Source organism: Sapajus apella, unplaced genomic scaffold, assembly GCF_009761245.1.
Source record: "Sapajus apella isolate SASKATOON/1434 unplaced genomic scaffold, GSC_monkey_1.0 scaffold4, whole genome shotgun sequence".
NCBI lineage: Eukaryota > Metazoa > Chordata > Mammalia > Primates > Cebidae > Sapajus > Sapajus apella.
This window is the reverse complement of record NW_022436944.1, coordinates 613176-626878: the sequence shown is the minus strand read 5'-3', so window position 1 is coordinate 626878 and position 13703 is coordinate 613176. Positions and strand designations below refer to the sequence as shown.

Here is a 13703-nt window from a genome sequence, read left to right as displayed (position 1 = left end):
CAACCTCCGCCTCCTGGGTTCAGGCAATTCTCCTGCCTCAGCCTCCCGAGTAGCTGGGATTACAGGCACGCGCCACCATGCCCAGCTAATTTTTTTTGTAGTTTTTAGTAGAGACGGAGTTTCACCATGTTGACCAGGATGGTCTCAATCTCTTGACCTCGTGATCCACCCGCCTCGGCCTCCCAAAGTGCTGGGATTACAGGCGTGAGCCACCGCGCCCGGCCCCTGTGTTGTTTTCAAACAAGTCTCAGACATATTTCAGCATGTACCTCTAAAAGATAAGGACTTTTTAAAAAAAACCTAACTAAAAGCCAAATACCTTATATCAAATATCCAGTCATTGTTCTCATAAATATTATTATTTAGTTTCTATGGTTTTCATTATGAATCAGGATACAAATGAAGTCCACGTGTACAATTGATTGATCTCTTAGATATTTTTAAATTTACTGGTTCTTTCTTCATTTCTCTCTTTCCTTTTTTTCCTTAGAATTTTATTGTAAAAGTAATGGTTATTTGTTTGTCATTTACACTGCTGCAGAATTTTGCTCAGGACTTCTCCATGGCTATGTTCAGCATGTTATTCTGTCTTTATTCTTTTCTCTTGTACAGTAGTTGGATGTCGAGGTTTAATTAGATTCTGGCTTTTGTTTTGGTGCATTGTTTCTGAGTCAACTTTACAAAAGATTGTTTATCCACAAGAAGACACGTGTGCTTGTGTGTGCCTTTTTTTGTTGTTATTTTGAGACAGAGTCTCTTTCTGTCTCCCAGGCTGGAGTGTAGTGGCACGATCTCAGCTCGCTGCAACCTCCGTCTCCTGGGTTCAGGTGATTCTCCCACCTCAACCTCCCAACTAGCTGGGACTGTAGGTGTGCACCACCATGCCCGGCTAATTTTTGTAGTTTAAGTAGAGACGGGGTTTTGCCATGTTGGCCAGGCTGGTCTTGAACTCCTGACCTCGTGATCCACCTGCCTTGGCCTCCCAAAGTGCTGGGAGACGTGAGCCACTGCGCCTGGCCAATCTTAGTGAACTTTCTTGCAAATCATACTTCCTTAAGGACCCAGAACTAGAATTACTGGGTTAAAAGATATGCATTTAAAAAAGTACCTGGATGCAGCTGTCTAAGCGCACTGCCTACCAATTAGCCCTGCTCCACAAAAAAAAGGAAGAAAAATACTTGGATGCATCTTTCTAAATTGTCCGTTAGAATTGTTATACCATATTTATTAATGGGATTTTCTTTGGATGTTGTGAAAGCAGGTTGTTACTGGTAGCTCTTTGATATTAGAATTATTTAATGAGTTCATTTATAAGCTTAGGAATGGGTTTGTAGTTAAGGGGAAAATCAAATCTTAAGGGGAAAATCTAATCTTAAGGAAAAACAGAAGGCAGAATATTTCCAACATAATTTATATAGGTTACTGTTAATATGTTTGAGTATTCTTTGGTGACATATGGAGGGAAAGAGGGCAGGGTTATTGATTATATTGAAATTTTAGGATGGAGGTTAAATGCATTTAAAAATCCTTAAGCTTACTTATAAGCCTGTCTTTAAGGCAGCCTTAAAATTATAACTGTATCATTAATGTTCTTTCTCAAGTTTACTTTTTCCTGCTGGTATTCATTAAATGTGAATCTAAGATTAATAAATAAGTAATAACTTGAGTTTGAATCTACATTTTTCCTGCGATTATTGCCATTATTTGGATAAGTTAGTTTCTAGGAGGTATTTCTTTTCTCTTTTTGGGGGCCACTGACACCTTTGAAAATCTTTAGGAAACCCACAAAAATTTACATATAATTTTAAGGGGTTGTAGATATCCTGAAGTCTACCCCTGGACCCCAACTAAAGAATGCATATTCCAGAGACTTCTTTTTGCCAAAGATTTGAAGTGGAGCTTGAAGGAAGACTAGATAGTATCAAAGAGAAACAAATCAGAACATATAGCAGTTTAATTTGATTTCTAGTTGGGGGTCTTAGATGAGTTTTGTATTATCTTTTCTGTAAAATATGACTAACATTACCTCATTCACAGGAAATATTGTATAGTTTCATAAAACAAAATTAAAAGTAAATATAATTCTCACTTGTTATATTCTTTCCAAATTAAATTTTAATATGTCGTGTGTTGTTGAAATAGTGTTATTTCTGGGTGTATTAGAGGTATTGGGATTTAAAAAGAATTCGTGAGTTACTTTGTTTTTGGAAATGTTTGTAGGAACCAATGATGCCCATGGATCAGTCATCCATGCATTCTGACCATGCACAGACAGGTAAGAGTGGGGTGGCACAACCCATTGTTCATTCACAGAATAGCATGTAAAGACTTACTTAGGTGACTCTTTTACCCAAGTTTAAAAACATTTATATTCTTCCTAAATAAAAGTAAATATATGTTTTGTAGTAGTAAAATGAGTCACACTATTTAACATACACGTTTGGCTTTTTTTTTTTTTTTTAATATTTAAATGCAGCTGTGCTTAGAACATGTGGATTTTTTAAAGATAACTATGGGCTGGGCACAGTGGTTCACACCTGTAATCCCAGCAATTTGGGAGGCTGAGATGGACGGATCACCTGAGGTCAGGAGTTTGAGACCAGACTGGACAACATGGTGAAACCCTGTCTCTACTAAAAATACAAAAATTAGTAGGGCATGGTGGCACATGCCTGTAATCCCAGCTACTTGGGAGGCTGAGGTGGGAGAATCGATTGAAGCCAGGAGTCGGAGGAGGTTGCAGTGAGCTGAGATCATGCCACTGGCACTCCAGCCTGGTTGACAAAGCAAGACTCCATCTCAGAAAAGAGAAAAAAACGAAAAACAAAAAGACAACTATGGGCCGGGTGTGATGGCTCACGCCTATAATCCCAGCACTTGGGGAAGTTGAAGCAGGAGGATCCCTTGAGCCCAGGAGTTCAAGACTAGACTGGCCTTGCTTATACCCGTTACTGGAGGTAACAGAAAAAAAGAAAAAGATTAAAAAAGAAAAAAAAGACTAGACTGGCCAACGTAGGGAGACCTTGTCTGTTTTTCCTGTGTTTTTTAAAAAAAGCTTTGTTAAGTACATAACTAATGACCGTTTTTTCTAGTTCACATAAATTTCTTTTGAGACTCCTTTAAATTCAGCAAACTCAGTTTTTTTCCATAATGAAAAAACATGAAGCTGACTTTGTGGTCCATGTTGAGTGTGTTCAAGTGACTTGGTTTTTTTTCTAAGACAGAGTCTTGCTGTGTCGCCTGAGGTGTCACATCAGTTGATCTGCCCACCTCAGCCTCCCAGAGTGCTGGTATTACAGGCATGAGCCACCGTGCCCGGCCGAAGTGACTTGTTTTTATTAAAAGCTTTATAATCAGAAGTAGGAATTAGGTGAAAGGTAGAGAGATGCAAAATGGGAAATTCCAGGAAGATGGTGGAAATTAAGATGTTAGATAGATACCTTAAAAGAATGTTTAGTAGATAAAACCATCAACACGTATCTGGGAAGTTTGGAGAGCAGTGAAAGGAGGGAGAACAGCATGCTCTTTGGACTAAATCAGGAAAGGGAAAACAAGGGAGTTTTTCTGAAAAGACAAAATGCAATCTCCTAGTCGTGGAAGGATCAGCTCTATGAAATGTAGGCTTTTTTTTTTTTGGCCCTAGATAGCTTTAAGAAGTAGAAGTTCCATCCTGGTCTGTTTTGTTTTTGTTTTTGTTTTTGTTTTGAGGCGGAGTCTCGCTCTGTCGCCCAGGCTGGAGTGCAGTGGCATGATCTCGGCTCACTGCAGCCTCTGCCTCCACGGTTCAAGTGATTCTCCTGTCCAAGCCTCACCAGTAGCTGGGACTACAGGTTCGTACCACCTCACCCAGCTAATTTTTTGTATTTTTAGTAGAGACGGGGTTTCACTGTGTTAGCCAGGATGGTCTCAATCTTCTGACTTTGTGATCAGCCTGCCTCGGCTTCCCAAAGTGCTGGGATTACAGGCGTGAGCCACGGCACCTGGCCTGTTTTTTATTTGACCATTGTGGTAGTAAGGAAAATTTTGAGTATGATGGAGTGAGAAGTGAAAACCAGAGGTCCTGTATCTCTGTGTCTTAGTCATACTAAAAAATTTAAACATATCTTATAGAGTCATTCGTTTAGAAGGAGTGTTTGATTAATTTGTAGAGAAGAGAAATGTTTTAAAAATAACAAAACTACTTGTTGAAAGGAGTACTTGGCTACCAGGTTGTGATGCATACTTTCTTTACCTTCCCTAAAGATTAGGATTTAACTATTGTATTTACATACAACTTGTTATTAATAGGACAAGTATTAGTTTTAAATAATAAAGTAAAAATTAGAAAATTTTTATTTCAAACTCGTTAATGGTTGCTGTGTTTTTTCCCCCACACCTTTTTTTTTTTTTTTTTTTTTTTTTTCCCCCATATTTTTTTTTTTTTTTTTTTTTTTAATGTTTGGTATTGGATTGTTAGTAATTCCATATAATCCTTCAAGTCATGAGAGTTTGGATCAAGTCGGTGAAGAAAAAGAGGTAAGATAATTTGTCTTACTGTACATATGTCATTAGCTTTTTAGTAAGACTCAGGAGTTTAAAAGTATGACATACTGACCTGCTTAGACTTTAGATCATAATGATAAAATACAAAAAATGGTTTGTAACGATTCCAGAGTTTTATTCTGACTTAATTTAGTAATTACTGATTTAAGCTAGGAAGTAATTTAGTGGGATAACTTATTTTTATTTTAAAATAGCTTAATCTGAAAATTACAATGTATTTAAGGATACTGTTTAAAATACTTGGTAGTAGTGTTAAAATATATAGTAGACTCTTCCATTTTGTGTGTGAATTGCTTATTTAGACAATAAATTATTAAACATATTAACTGTCACTATTTTTTTCTGACTATTAAGCATTTTATTAGTTTGTTTGTTTGTTTATTTATTTTTGAGACAGAGTTTCACTCTTGTTGCCCAGGCTGGAGAGCAATGGCGTGATCTTGGTTCACCACAACATCTGCTTCCCAGGTTCAAGCGATTCTCCTGCCTCAGCCTCCCAAGTAGCTGGGATTACAGGCATGCACCACCACGCCTGGCAAATTTTGTATTTTTTTTTTTTTTTTTTTTTTTTTTTGAGACGGAGTTTCGCTCTTGTTACCCAGGCTGGAGTGCAATGGCGCGATCTCGGCTCACCGCAACCTCCACCTCCTGGGTTCAGGCAATTCTCCTGCCTCAGCCTCCTGAGTAGCTGGGACTACAGGCACGCACCACCATGCCCAGCTAATTTTTTTGTATTTTTAGTAGAGACTGGGTTTCACCATGTTGACCAGGATGGTCTCGATCTCTTGACCTCGTGATCCACCCGCCTCGGCCTCCCAAAGTGCTGGGATTACAGGCTTGAGCCACCGCGCCCGGCCAATTTTGTATTTTTAATAGAGACAGGGTTTCTCTATGTTGGTCAGGCTGGTATCAAATTCCCAACCTCAGGTGACCTACCCACCTCAGCCTCCCAAAGTGCTGGGATTGTAGGCTTGAGCCATCGCGCCCAGCCTACATTTTATCAGTTTTTTTTTGTTTGTTTTGTTTTTTTTTTAGACAGAGTTTTGCTCTGTCACCTGGCTGGAGTGCAGTGTTGCGATCTTGGCTCACTGCAACCTCTGCCTCCTGAATACAAGCAATTCCCCTGCCTCAGCCTCCCCAGTAGCTGGGCCTACAGGCATGAGCCACCACACCCAGCTAATTTTTTGTATTTTTGGTGGAGACGGGGTTTCGCCATGCTGGCCAGGCTGGTCTTGAACTCCTGACCTCGTGATTCACCTGCCTCGGCCTCTCAAAGTGCTGGGATTACAGGCGTGAGCCACAGCCAGCTCTTATCAGTTTTTAAAACAAAACAAATGGGGCCGGGCGTGGTGGCTCATGCCCGTAAACCCAGCACTTTGGGAGGCCGAGGTGGGTGAATCATGAGGTCAGGAGTTCAAGATCAGCCTGGCCAGCATGGCGAAACCCCATCTCTACTAAAAATACAAAAAATTAGCTGGGTGTAGTGGTGGGCACCTGTAATCCTAGCTACTCAGGAGGCTGAGGCAGGAGAATCGCTTGAACTTGGGAGGCGGAGGTTGCAGTGAGCCAAGATCGCACAGCTGCACTCCAGCCTGGGCAATGGAGTGAGACTCCATCAGATAAATAGAACAAATTCTTAATTAAAATTATTTGATTAAAATAATAATCAGTTTTGGGGGGCCAGGCACAGTGGCTTGCGCCTGTAATCCCAGCACTTTCAGAGGCTGAGGTGGGCGGTTCACCTGAGGTTGGGAGTTAGAAACCAGCCTGACCAACATGGAGAAACCCCATCTCTACTTTAAAAAAATACAAAATTAGCCAGGTGTGGTGGTGCATGCCTGTAATCCCAGCTACTCAGGAGGCTGAGGCAGGAGAATTGCTTGAACCTGAAGGTAGAGGTTGCAATGAGCTGAGATCTCACCATTGCACTCCAGCCTGGGCAACAAGAGCAAAACTCCATCTCAAAATCATCATCATCAGTTTTTTGAAAAAAGCTTATAGTGAAAAAGATGATCATGTCTCACACTGCCTACTCCCAGTTGGACTTTTTAGCAACTTTTTTAACCTTTTCTAGTTATGTCCATAATGTTTATGTCCCTCTTTTTCAATTTTTCATTTTTGTGTATTTCTGGACATGAAAGGTTTAGTTCACATTGCCTCCTCTTTTTCCCACATCTTTCTTCTTTTTTGAGTTGGGGTCTTGCTTTATTGCCCAGGCTGGAGTACAGTGGTGTCATCATGGCTCACTGCAACCTTGAACTCCTGGGCTCAAGTTATCTTCCCACCTCAACCTCCTGACTAGCTAGGACTGTAGGCACACCCCACCACACCCAGCTAATTTTTTTCATTTTCTGTTGTGTAGAGACAGAGTCTCGCTCTGTTGCCCAAGCTAGTCTTGAACTCCTGGTCTTAAGTGGTTCTCCCAAGTCAGTCTCTCAAAGTGTTAGGATTATAGGCATGAGCCACCATGCCCAACCAAAAATTTCAAACATAAATAAAAGTAAACAGAGCCGGGCGCGGTGGCTCAAGCCTGTAATCCCAGCACTTTGGGAGGCCGAGGCGGGTGGATCACGAGGTCAAGAGATCGAGACCATCCTGGTCAACATGGTGAAACCCCGTCTCTACTAAAAATACAAAAAATTAGCTGGGCATGGTGGCGTGTGCCTGTAATCCCAGCTACTGAGGAGGCTGAGGCAGGAGAATTGCCTGAACCCGGGAGGCGGAGGTTGCGGTGAGCCGAGATCGCGCCATTGCACTCCAGCCTGGGTAACAAGAGTGAAACTCCATCTAAAAAAAAATAAATAAATAAATAAATAAAAAATAAAAGTAAACAGAATAATATAACAAAGCCCTTGTGTCTATTATTAGTGAAAACAATGATCAATTCCTGGCCAGTCTTGTTTTGTCTATTCACTTGCCTCACTCCTGTATTATTTTGAAGAAACCTGTTAGTCACCTATTTAATGTTATGTTTTAGTTTCTTGTTCTGTTTGTTTGTCTGAAAAAGCCTTTTTTTCCCACATTTTTCCCTTTATTTTTATTATTATTATTATTTTGAGATGGAGTCTTACTCTGTTACCCAGCCTGGAGTGCAGTGGCTCACTGCAACCTCGGCCTCCTGGGTTCAAGCGATTCTCCTGTCTCAGCCTCCCAAGTAGCTGGGATTACAGGCGCTCGCCACCATGCACAGCTACTTTTTTTTTTCACTGTGCTTAACACAGAAATTTTTATATTTTTAGTAGAGACAGAGTTTTACCATGCTGGCCAGGCTGGTCTCAAACTCCTGACCTCATCATCCGCCCACCTCGGCCTCCCAAAGTCCTGAGATTACAGGCATGAGTCACCACACCCAGCCTTTCCTTTTATTTTTTTGTGAGACAGGGTTATTGCACAGGCAGCTGTGCAGTGATGCAGTCATGGCTCATTACAGCCTCAACTTCTTGATTTCAACCAATCCTCCCACCTCGGCCTCTCAAGTAGCTGGAACTACAGGCATGTGTCACCACTGGACCCTTACTTATCACCATATACAAAAATTTACTGTAGATGGAATACAGATTTAAACGTAAGACCTCAAACTATAAAAATCCTAGAAGAAAACCTAGGAAATACTCTCTTAACATTGGCCGTGGCAAAGAATTTTTGGCTAAGTCTCCAAAAGCAATCGCAAGAAAGCCAAAAATTGACAAGTGAGACCTAATTAAACTGCAGAGCTCCTGTGCAGCAAAAGAATCCACCAGTAGACTAAGCAGACAACCTATAGAATGGGAGAAAATATTCACAAACTATACGTCGAAAGGTCTCATATCCAGAATCTGTAAGGAGTTTAACAACAAAAAACAACCCTATTAAAAAATGGGCAAAGGGCTGGGTATGGTGGCTTATGCTGGTAATCCCAGCACTTTGGGAGGCAGAGGCAGCAGATCATTTGAGTCCAGGAGTTTGAGACCAGCCTGGCCAACGTAGTGAAACTCTCTGTCTACTAAAAATACACACACCCACCACACACACACACACACACACACTCACTCACTCACTCACTCACTCACTTACCAGGGCATGGTGGCACACACCTGTAATCCCAGCTACTCAGGAGTCTGAGGCATGAGAGTCATTGGAACCGGTGAGGCAGAGGTTGCAATGAGCCAAGACTGTGCCACTGCACTCCAGCTTAGGTGACAAGACTCTGTTTCAAAAAAACAAACCAAAGGACATGAGCAGACATATCTCAAAAGAAGACCTATAAGCAGCCAACGAACATGAAAAACCGCTCATTGTCACTAATTATCAGAGAAATAGAAGTCAAAACCTCAGTGAGATACCATCTCACATCAGTCAAAATAGCTTTTATTAAAAAGTCAATCTGGGTGTGATGGCTTGCACCTGTAATCCCAGCACTTTGAGAGCATGAGGCAGAAGCAGTGTTTGAGCTTAGGAGTTCAAGACCAGCCTAGGCAACAGTCTCTTTTTTTTTTTTTTTTGAGACAGAGTTTCACTCTTGTTACCCAGGCTGGAGTGCAATGGCGCGATCTCGGCTCACCGCAACCTCCGCCACCCGGGTTCAGGCAATTCTCCTGCCTCAACCTCCTGAGTAGCTGGGATTACAGGCACGCACCACCATGCCCAGCTAATTTTTTGTAGTTTTAGTAGAGACGGGGTTTCACCGTGTTGACCAGGATGGTCTTGATCTCTTGACCTTGTGATCCACCCGCCTCGGCCTCCCAAAGTGCTGGGATTACAGGCTTGAGCCACCGCGCCCGGCCTAGGCAACAGTCTCTACAAAAAATAAAACATTAGCCAGGTTTGGTGCTGCGCCCCTGTAGTACCAGCTCTTCAGGAGATTGAGGTGGGAGGATTGCTTGAAACCTGAAGGTCAAAGCGTCAGTAACAGAGTGAGACACTGTCTCAAAAAAAAAAAAAAAAAAAGAATAAACAACAGATGCTGGTGAGTCTGCAGAAAAAAGGGAATGCTTATATACGGTTGGTGAGAATGTAAACTAGCTCAGCCACTGTGGAAAGCAATTTGGAGATTTCTTAAAAAACTTTAAACAGAGCTACCATTTGACCCAGCAATCTTCCATTACTGGGTATGTACCCAAAGAAAAATAGATCATTCTCCCAAAAAGACACATGCATTCATATGTTCATCACTGCACTGTTCAATAGCAGAGACATGGAATCAACCTAGGTGTCCATCAATAGTGGATTGGGTAAAGAAAACATGAAACCATGTACCTTGTGACAATATGGTTAGAGCTAGAGGTTATACTGTAATCCTAAACGAATTAATGCAGGAACAGAAAACCAAATACTACATGTTCTCACAAGTGGGAGCTAAGCCTTGAGCGCACATAGACGTAATCATAGGAACAGCAGACACTGTTGACTGCTTGAGGCGGGGCAGCATGGGTTGGAAAACTACCTCTTGAGTACTACGTTCACTACCTGACTGCAGTATACGCATGTAACAAACACACACACATACCCTCTCTATATAAGATAAAATTTGCGTTTAAAAAGTATTACAAATCACACTTTTACTGTTTCTCTAGAAAATGCAGTGACCTGGGCACTCTATAATATTTAGATTTACCCACATTTTACCCTTTTTGTTTTTCGTTTCTTCCTACATCTTTGTTCCTCCATCTGAGATCATGCTTTTTCTCCTTCAAGGACTTAATTTAGTCTTTCCTTTAGTGAGCACCTACTAGTGATGGATTCACTCAGTTTTTGTCTGAAAATGTTTTTCTTTCACTTTCACTTTGTGAGCTGCTTTTCAGGATAAAGAATTCTAGGTCAGCTGTTTTCTTTTTTAGACCCTCGGAAGGTGACATTTCACTGTTATCTGACTTCTGTCATTTCATTCAGCCTTATTACTTTGCTCTTTCTGGCTCCACTTGATTCTCTCTTATATTTTCAGTTAGTCATATTTCAAGTCTATGTGTTGACTTATTTTCTTACAATTATCTTCTTTCATTCATTCATTCATTTTTTTTTTTTTTTGTAGAGACAGGGTTTCACCATTTTGGCCAGGCTTGTCTTGAAATCCTGACCTTGTGATCCACCCACCTCGGCCTCCCAAAGTGCTGGGATTACAGGCATGAGCCACCGCGCCCGGCCAATTCTCTTCTTTCCTAACCTGCCTGAACCTGGTTTATTTTCACTCTGCTTTATTTATCCTTGTGTGTTAGTCCGTTTTTTGTTGTTATAAAGGAATACCCAAAGGTTGGGTGTGGCGGCTGATACCTGTAATCACAGCATTTTGTGGAGCTGGAGAATCATTTGAGGCCAGTAGTTTGGGATCAGCCTTGGCAACATAGCAAGATCCCCCATCTCTACAAAAAATAAATAAAAATTAGCTGGGTGTGGAGGCACATGCCCATAGATCCAGCTACTTGGGAGACTGAGGCAGGAGGATCACTTGAGCCCAGGAGTTCACGGCTGCAGTGAGCTATGTTTGTGCCACTGCACTGCAGCCTGGGTGAAGAGCAAGACCTTTTCTTAAAGAAATGAATAGGGCCGGGCACGGTGGTTTGTGCCTGTAGTTCCAGCACTTTGGGAGGCCAAGGTGGGCGGATCACAAGGTTAGGAGATGGAGACCATCCTGGCTAACACGGTGAAACCCTGTCTGTATTGAAAATACAAAAAAAATTAGCTGGGCTTGGTGGCATGCACCTGTAGTCCCTGCTACTTGGGAGGCTGAGGCAGGAGAATCGCTTGAACCCAGGAGATGGAGGTTGCAGTAAGCCAAGATTGCGTCACTGCGCTCCAGCCTGGGTGACAGAGTGAGACCCCATCTCAAAAAAAAAAGAAAGAAATGAATGAAGGAATAAAGGAATACCTGAGGCTGGGTATTTATTTGGTACATGGTTCTGCAGGCTGAACAAGAAGCATGGCACTAGCATCTGCTTCTGGTGAGGGCCTCAGGAAGCTTTCAATCTTGGCAGAAGGCAAAGCGGAAGCAAGTGTGTCACATAGCAAGAGAGGGAGCAAGAGTCAGGGGAGATGCCACACTCTGAACTCACTCATTAACCACAGGAATGCACCAAGCCATTCTTGAGGAATCTGTCCCTGTGACCCAAACACCTCCCATTAGGGATCACTTTTGAGCATGAGATTTGAGATTTGGAAGAGTCAAATATCCAAACTATATCACCTTGTTACCAAATCAAATTATTATTATTACATATATATATATATTTTTATTTTAGATGGAGTCTCGCTCTGTTGCCCAGGCTGGAGTGCAGTGGCGCGATCTCGGCTCACTGCAACCTCCACCTCCCGGGTTCAAGTGATTCTTCTGCCTCAGCCTCTTGAGTAACTGGGACTACTGGTGCATGCCACCACTTCCGGCTAATTTTTGTATTTTTAGTAGGGACGTGGTTTCACCATATTGGCCAGGCTGGTCTCAAACTCCTGACCTCGTGATCTGCCCGCCTCTGCCTTCCAAAGTGCTGTGATTACAGGTGTGAGCCACGTGCCTGGCCTATTATTATTATTAATGACAGGGTCTCACTTTGTCACTAGGCTGGAGCACACCAGCACAATCACAGCTTACTGCAATCTCGACCTGTCAGGCTCAGGTGATCCCCCCACCTCAACCTCCCAGGTAGCAGGGACTACAGTGCGTACCACCAACACCCAGCTAATTTTTGTATTTTTTGGTAGAGATGAGGTTTCTCACCACATTGCCCAGGCTGGTATTGAACTCCTGGGCTCAATCAGTCCACCTGCTTCAGCCTCCTGAAGTGCTGGAAATATAGGCATGAGCCACTGTGTGCAGCCCAAATTGTTATTTCTAAATTTTCACGTATGACCATTTTTTTAAGTTGTCATTCTCACTCAGTTTTTCTAATAACCTTCTTTCAGTTTTGTGGTTGCTGGTTTCTTTATCTTTCTCAAAATTTACTCTGCTTTTCTTCGTATTCTTCGGAGAATTCATATTTTATTCTCATGGGTCCATTGTGTGCTAATGATTTTGCAGGCGTCTAATAAAAGACTATCTTCAGACTTCTCTGTAAATTGCCAGAAGCTTACATTTATGGTTGTGAATGAATTTTAAGGCTCTTTGTCCTCCCAAAGGGGCCTTAGTATTCTGTGGAAAGGAATGTCTTCCATTCGCTGAACGACTTCATGCTCGTTTTTCTGTCTATAGCATCCAAAAAAAACACCTCTGAATGTGTCCTCTCACTAGCTTACATTTTATGTATCAAGCTTCCAGCAGACTCTTTCATCTTGATGTCTCCTTATAACTTCTGAATTCATGTCCCTGACCTGGGTAGAGTGGCATCTGGTTGGTGGTGCCCATCTCATATGAGCCAGGGACAAAGCAACCCCTTGTTCATCCCAGCTTGGCTTTTGATCTGTGCCTATGCCTGGTTCATGCCTTGGACACATAGGTTTAAAAAAAAAAAAAAAATCTGAATTTGTTATGAAAAACCCAATTGTTATCTCCAGTAACTTTGTCAATCTTATCCTAGCCACACACTTGATGTTCTCTGTCAGTGGGACCCCAATCTCTTGGTCACCAAAGTTAATGTGTTTTTTTTTTTATTCCTGCATGTCTATTGCCTCTATACCCAAAAGTTACATCCTTTTTAAGACATCCTTCGATGGTTTTCTGATTTCAACTCCCTTCCCATTCTTATTACCATCCCTCTTATCTCAACTCATGAATTCATCCATATAGTCGAATTCATTTGAATAGCTAGATTATATGGTTTGGGATGACATTTTAAAAATATTAAGAACTTAAAATATTTTTTATGTTAGGAAAATATCTTTAAATCGTTATAGGTACAACGAGGTCTTAGAAATATAATGTACTGTGCAAAGCATTTCCCATTGTAACTCTGATACAAATGTTCTCACCAGGCAATGAACACCAGGGAAAGTGGCAAAGCTTCATCCAGTCTAGGTCTTCAGGATTTTGATTTGCTCCGGGTAATAGGAAGAGGAAGTTATGCCAAAGTACTGTTGGTTCGATTAAAAAAAACAGATCGTATTTATGCAATGAAAGTTGTGAAAAAAGAACTTGTTAATGATGATGAGGTAAGCACCACATGTTTTATTGCTTCTAAACTGTTAAACTGCTTAAGAATACTGTTTTAAATAAAACCTCAGTCTTTGTGCTTTATTACTTGATTCTGCATTTCTAAATA

The 13703-nt window shown here is 41.6% G+C and overlaps 1 protein-coding gene and 1 non-coding gene across 2 annotated transcripts in view; both read left to right on the top strand.

The window, feature by feature from the left end:
* The window catches only part of PRKCI (protein kinase C iota), an 84614-nt gene that overhangs the window by 49196 nt on the left and 21715 nt on the right, over positions 1-13703 (top strand). The window contains exons 7-9 of the mRNA XM_032260622.1: positions 2221-2275; positions 4457-4515; positions 13417-13593. Of these exons, the coding sequence (XP_032116513.1) occupies positions 2221-2275; positions 4457-4515; positions 13417-13593 (291 nt within the window). The remainder of the gene's footprint in view (positions 1-2220; positions 2276-4456; positions 4516-13416; positions 13594-13703) is intronic.
* On the top strand, positions 12807-12941 carry LOC116544980. The gene has a single exon (XR_004266121.1). It is a non-coding gene; the product is annotated as a small nucleolar RNA SNORA48 (small nucleolar RNA).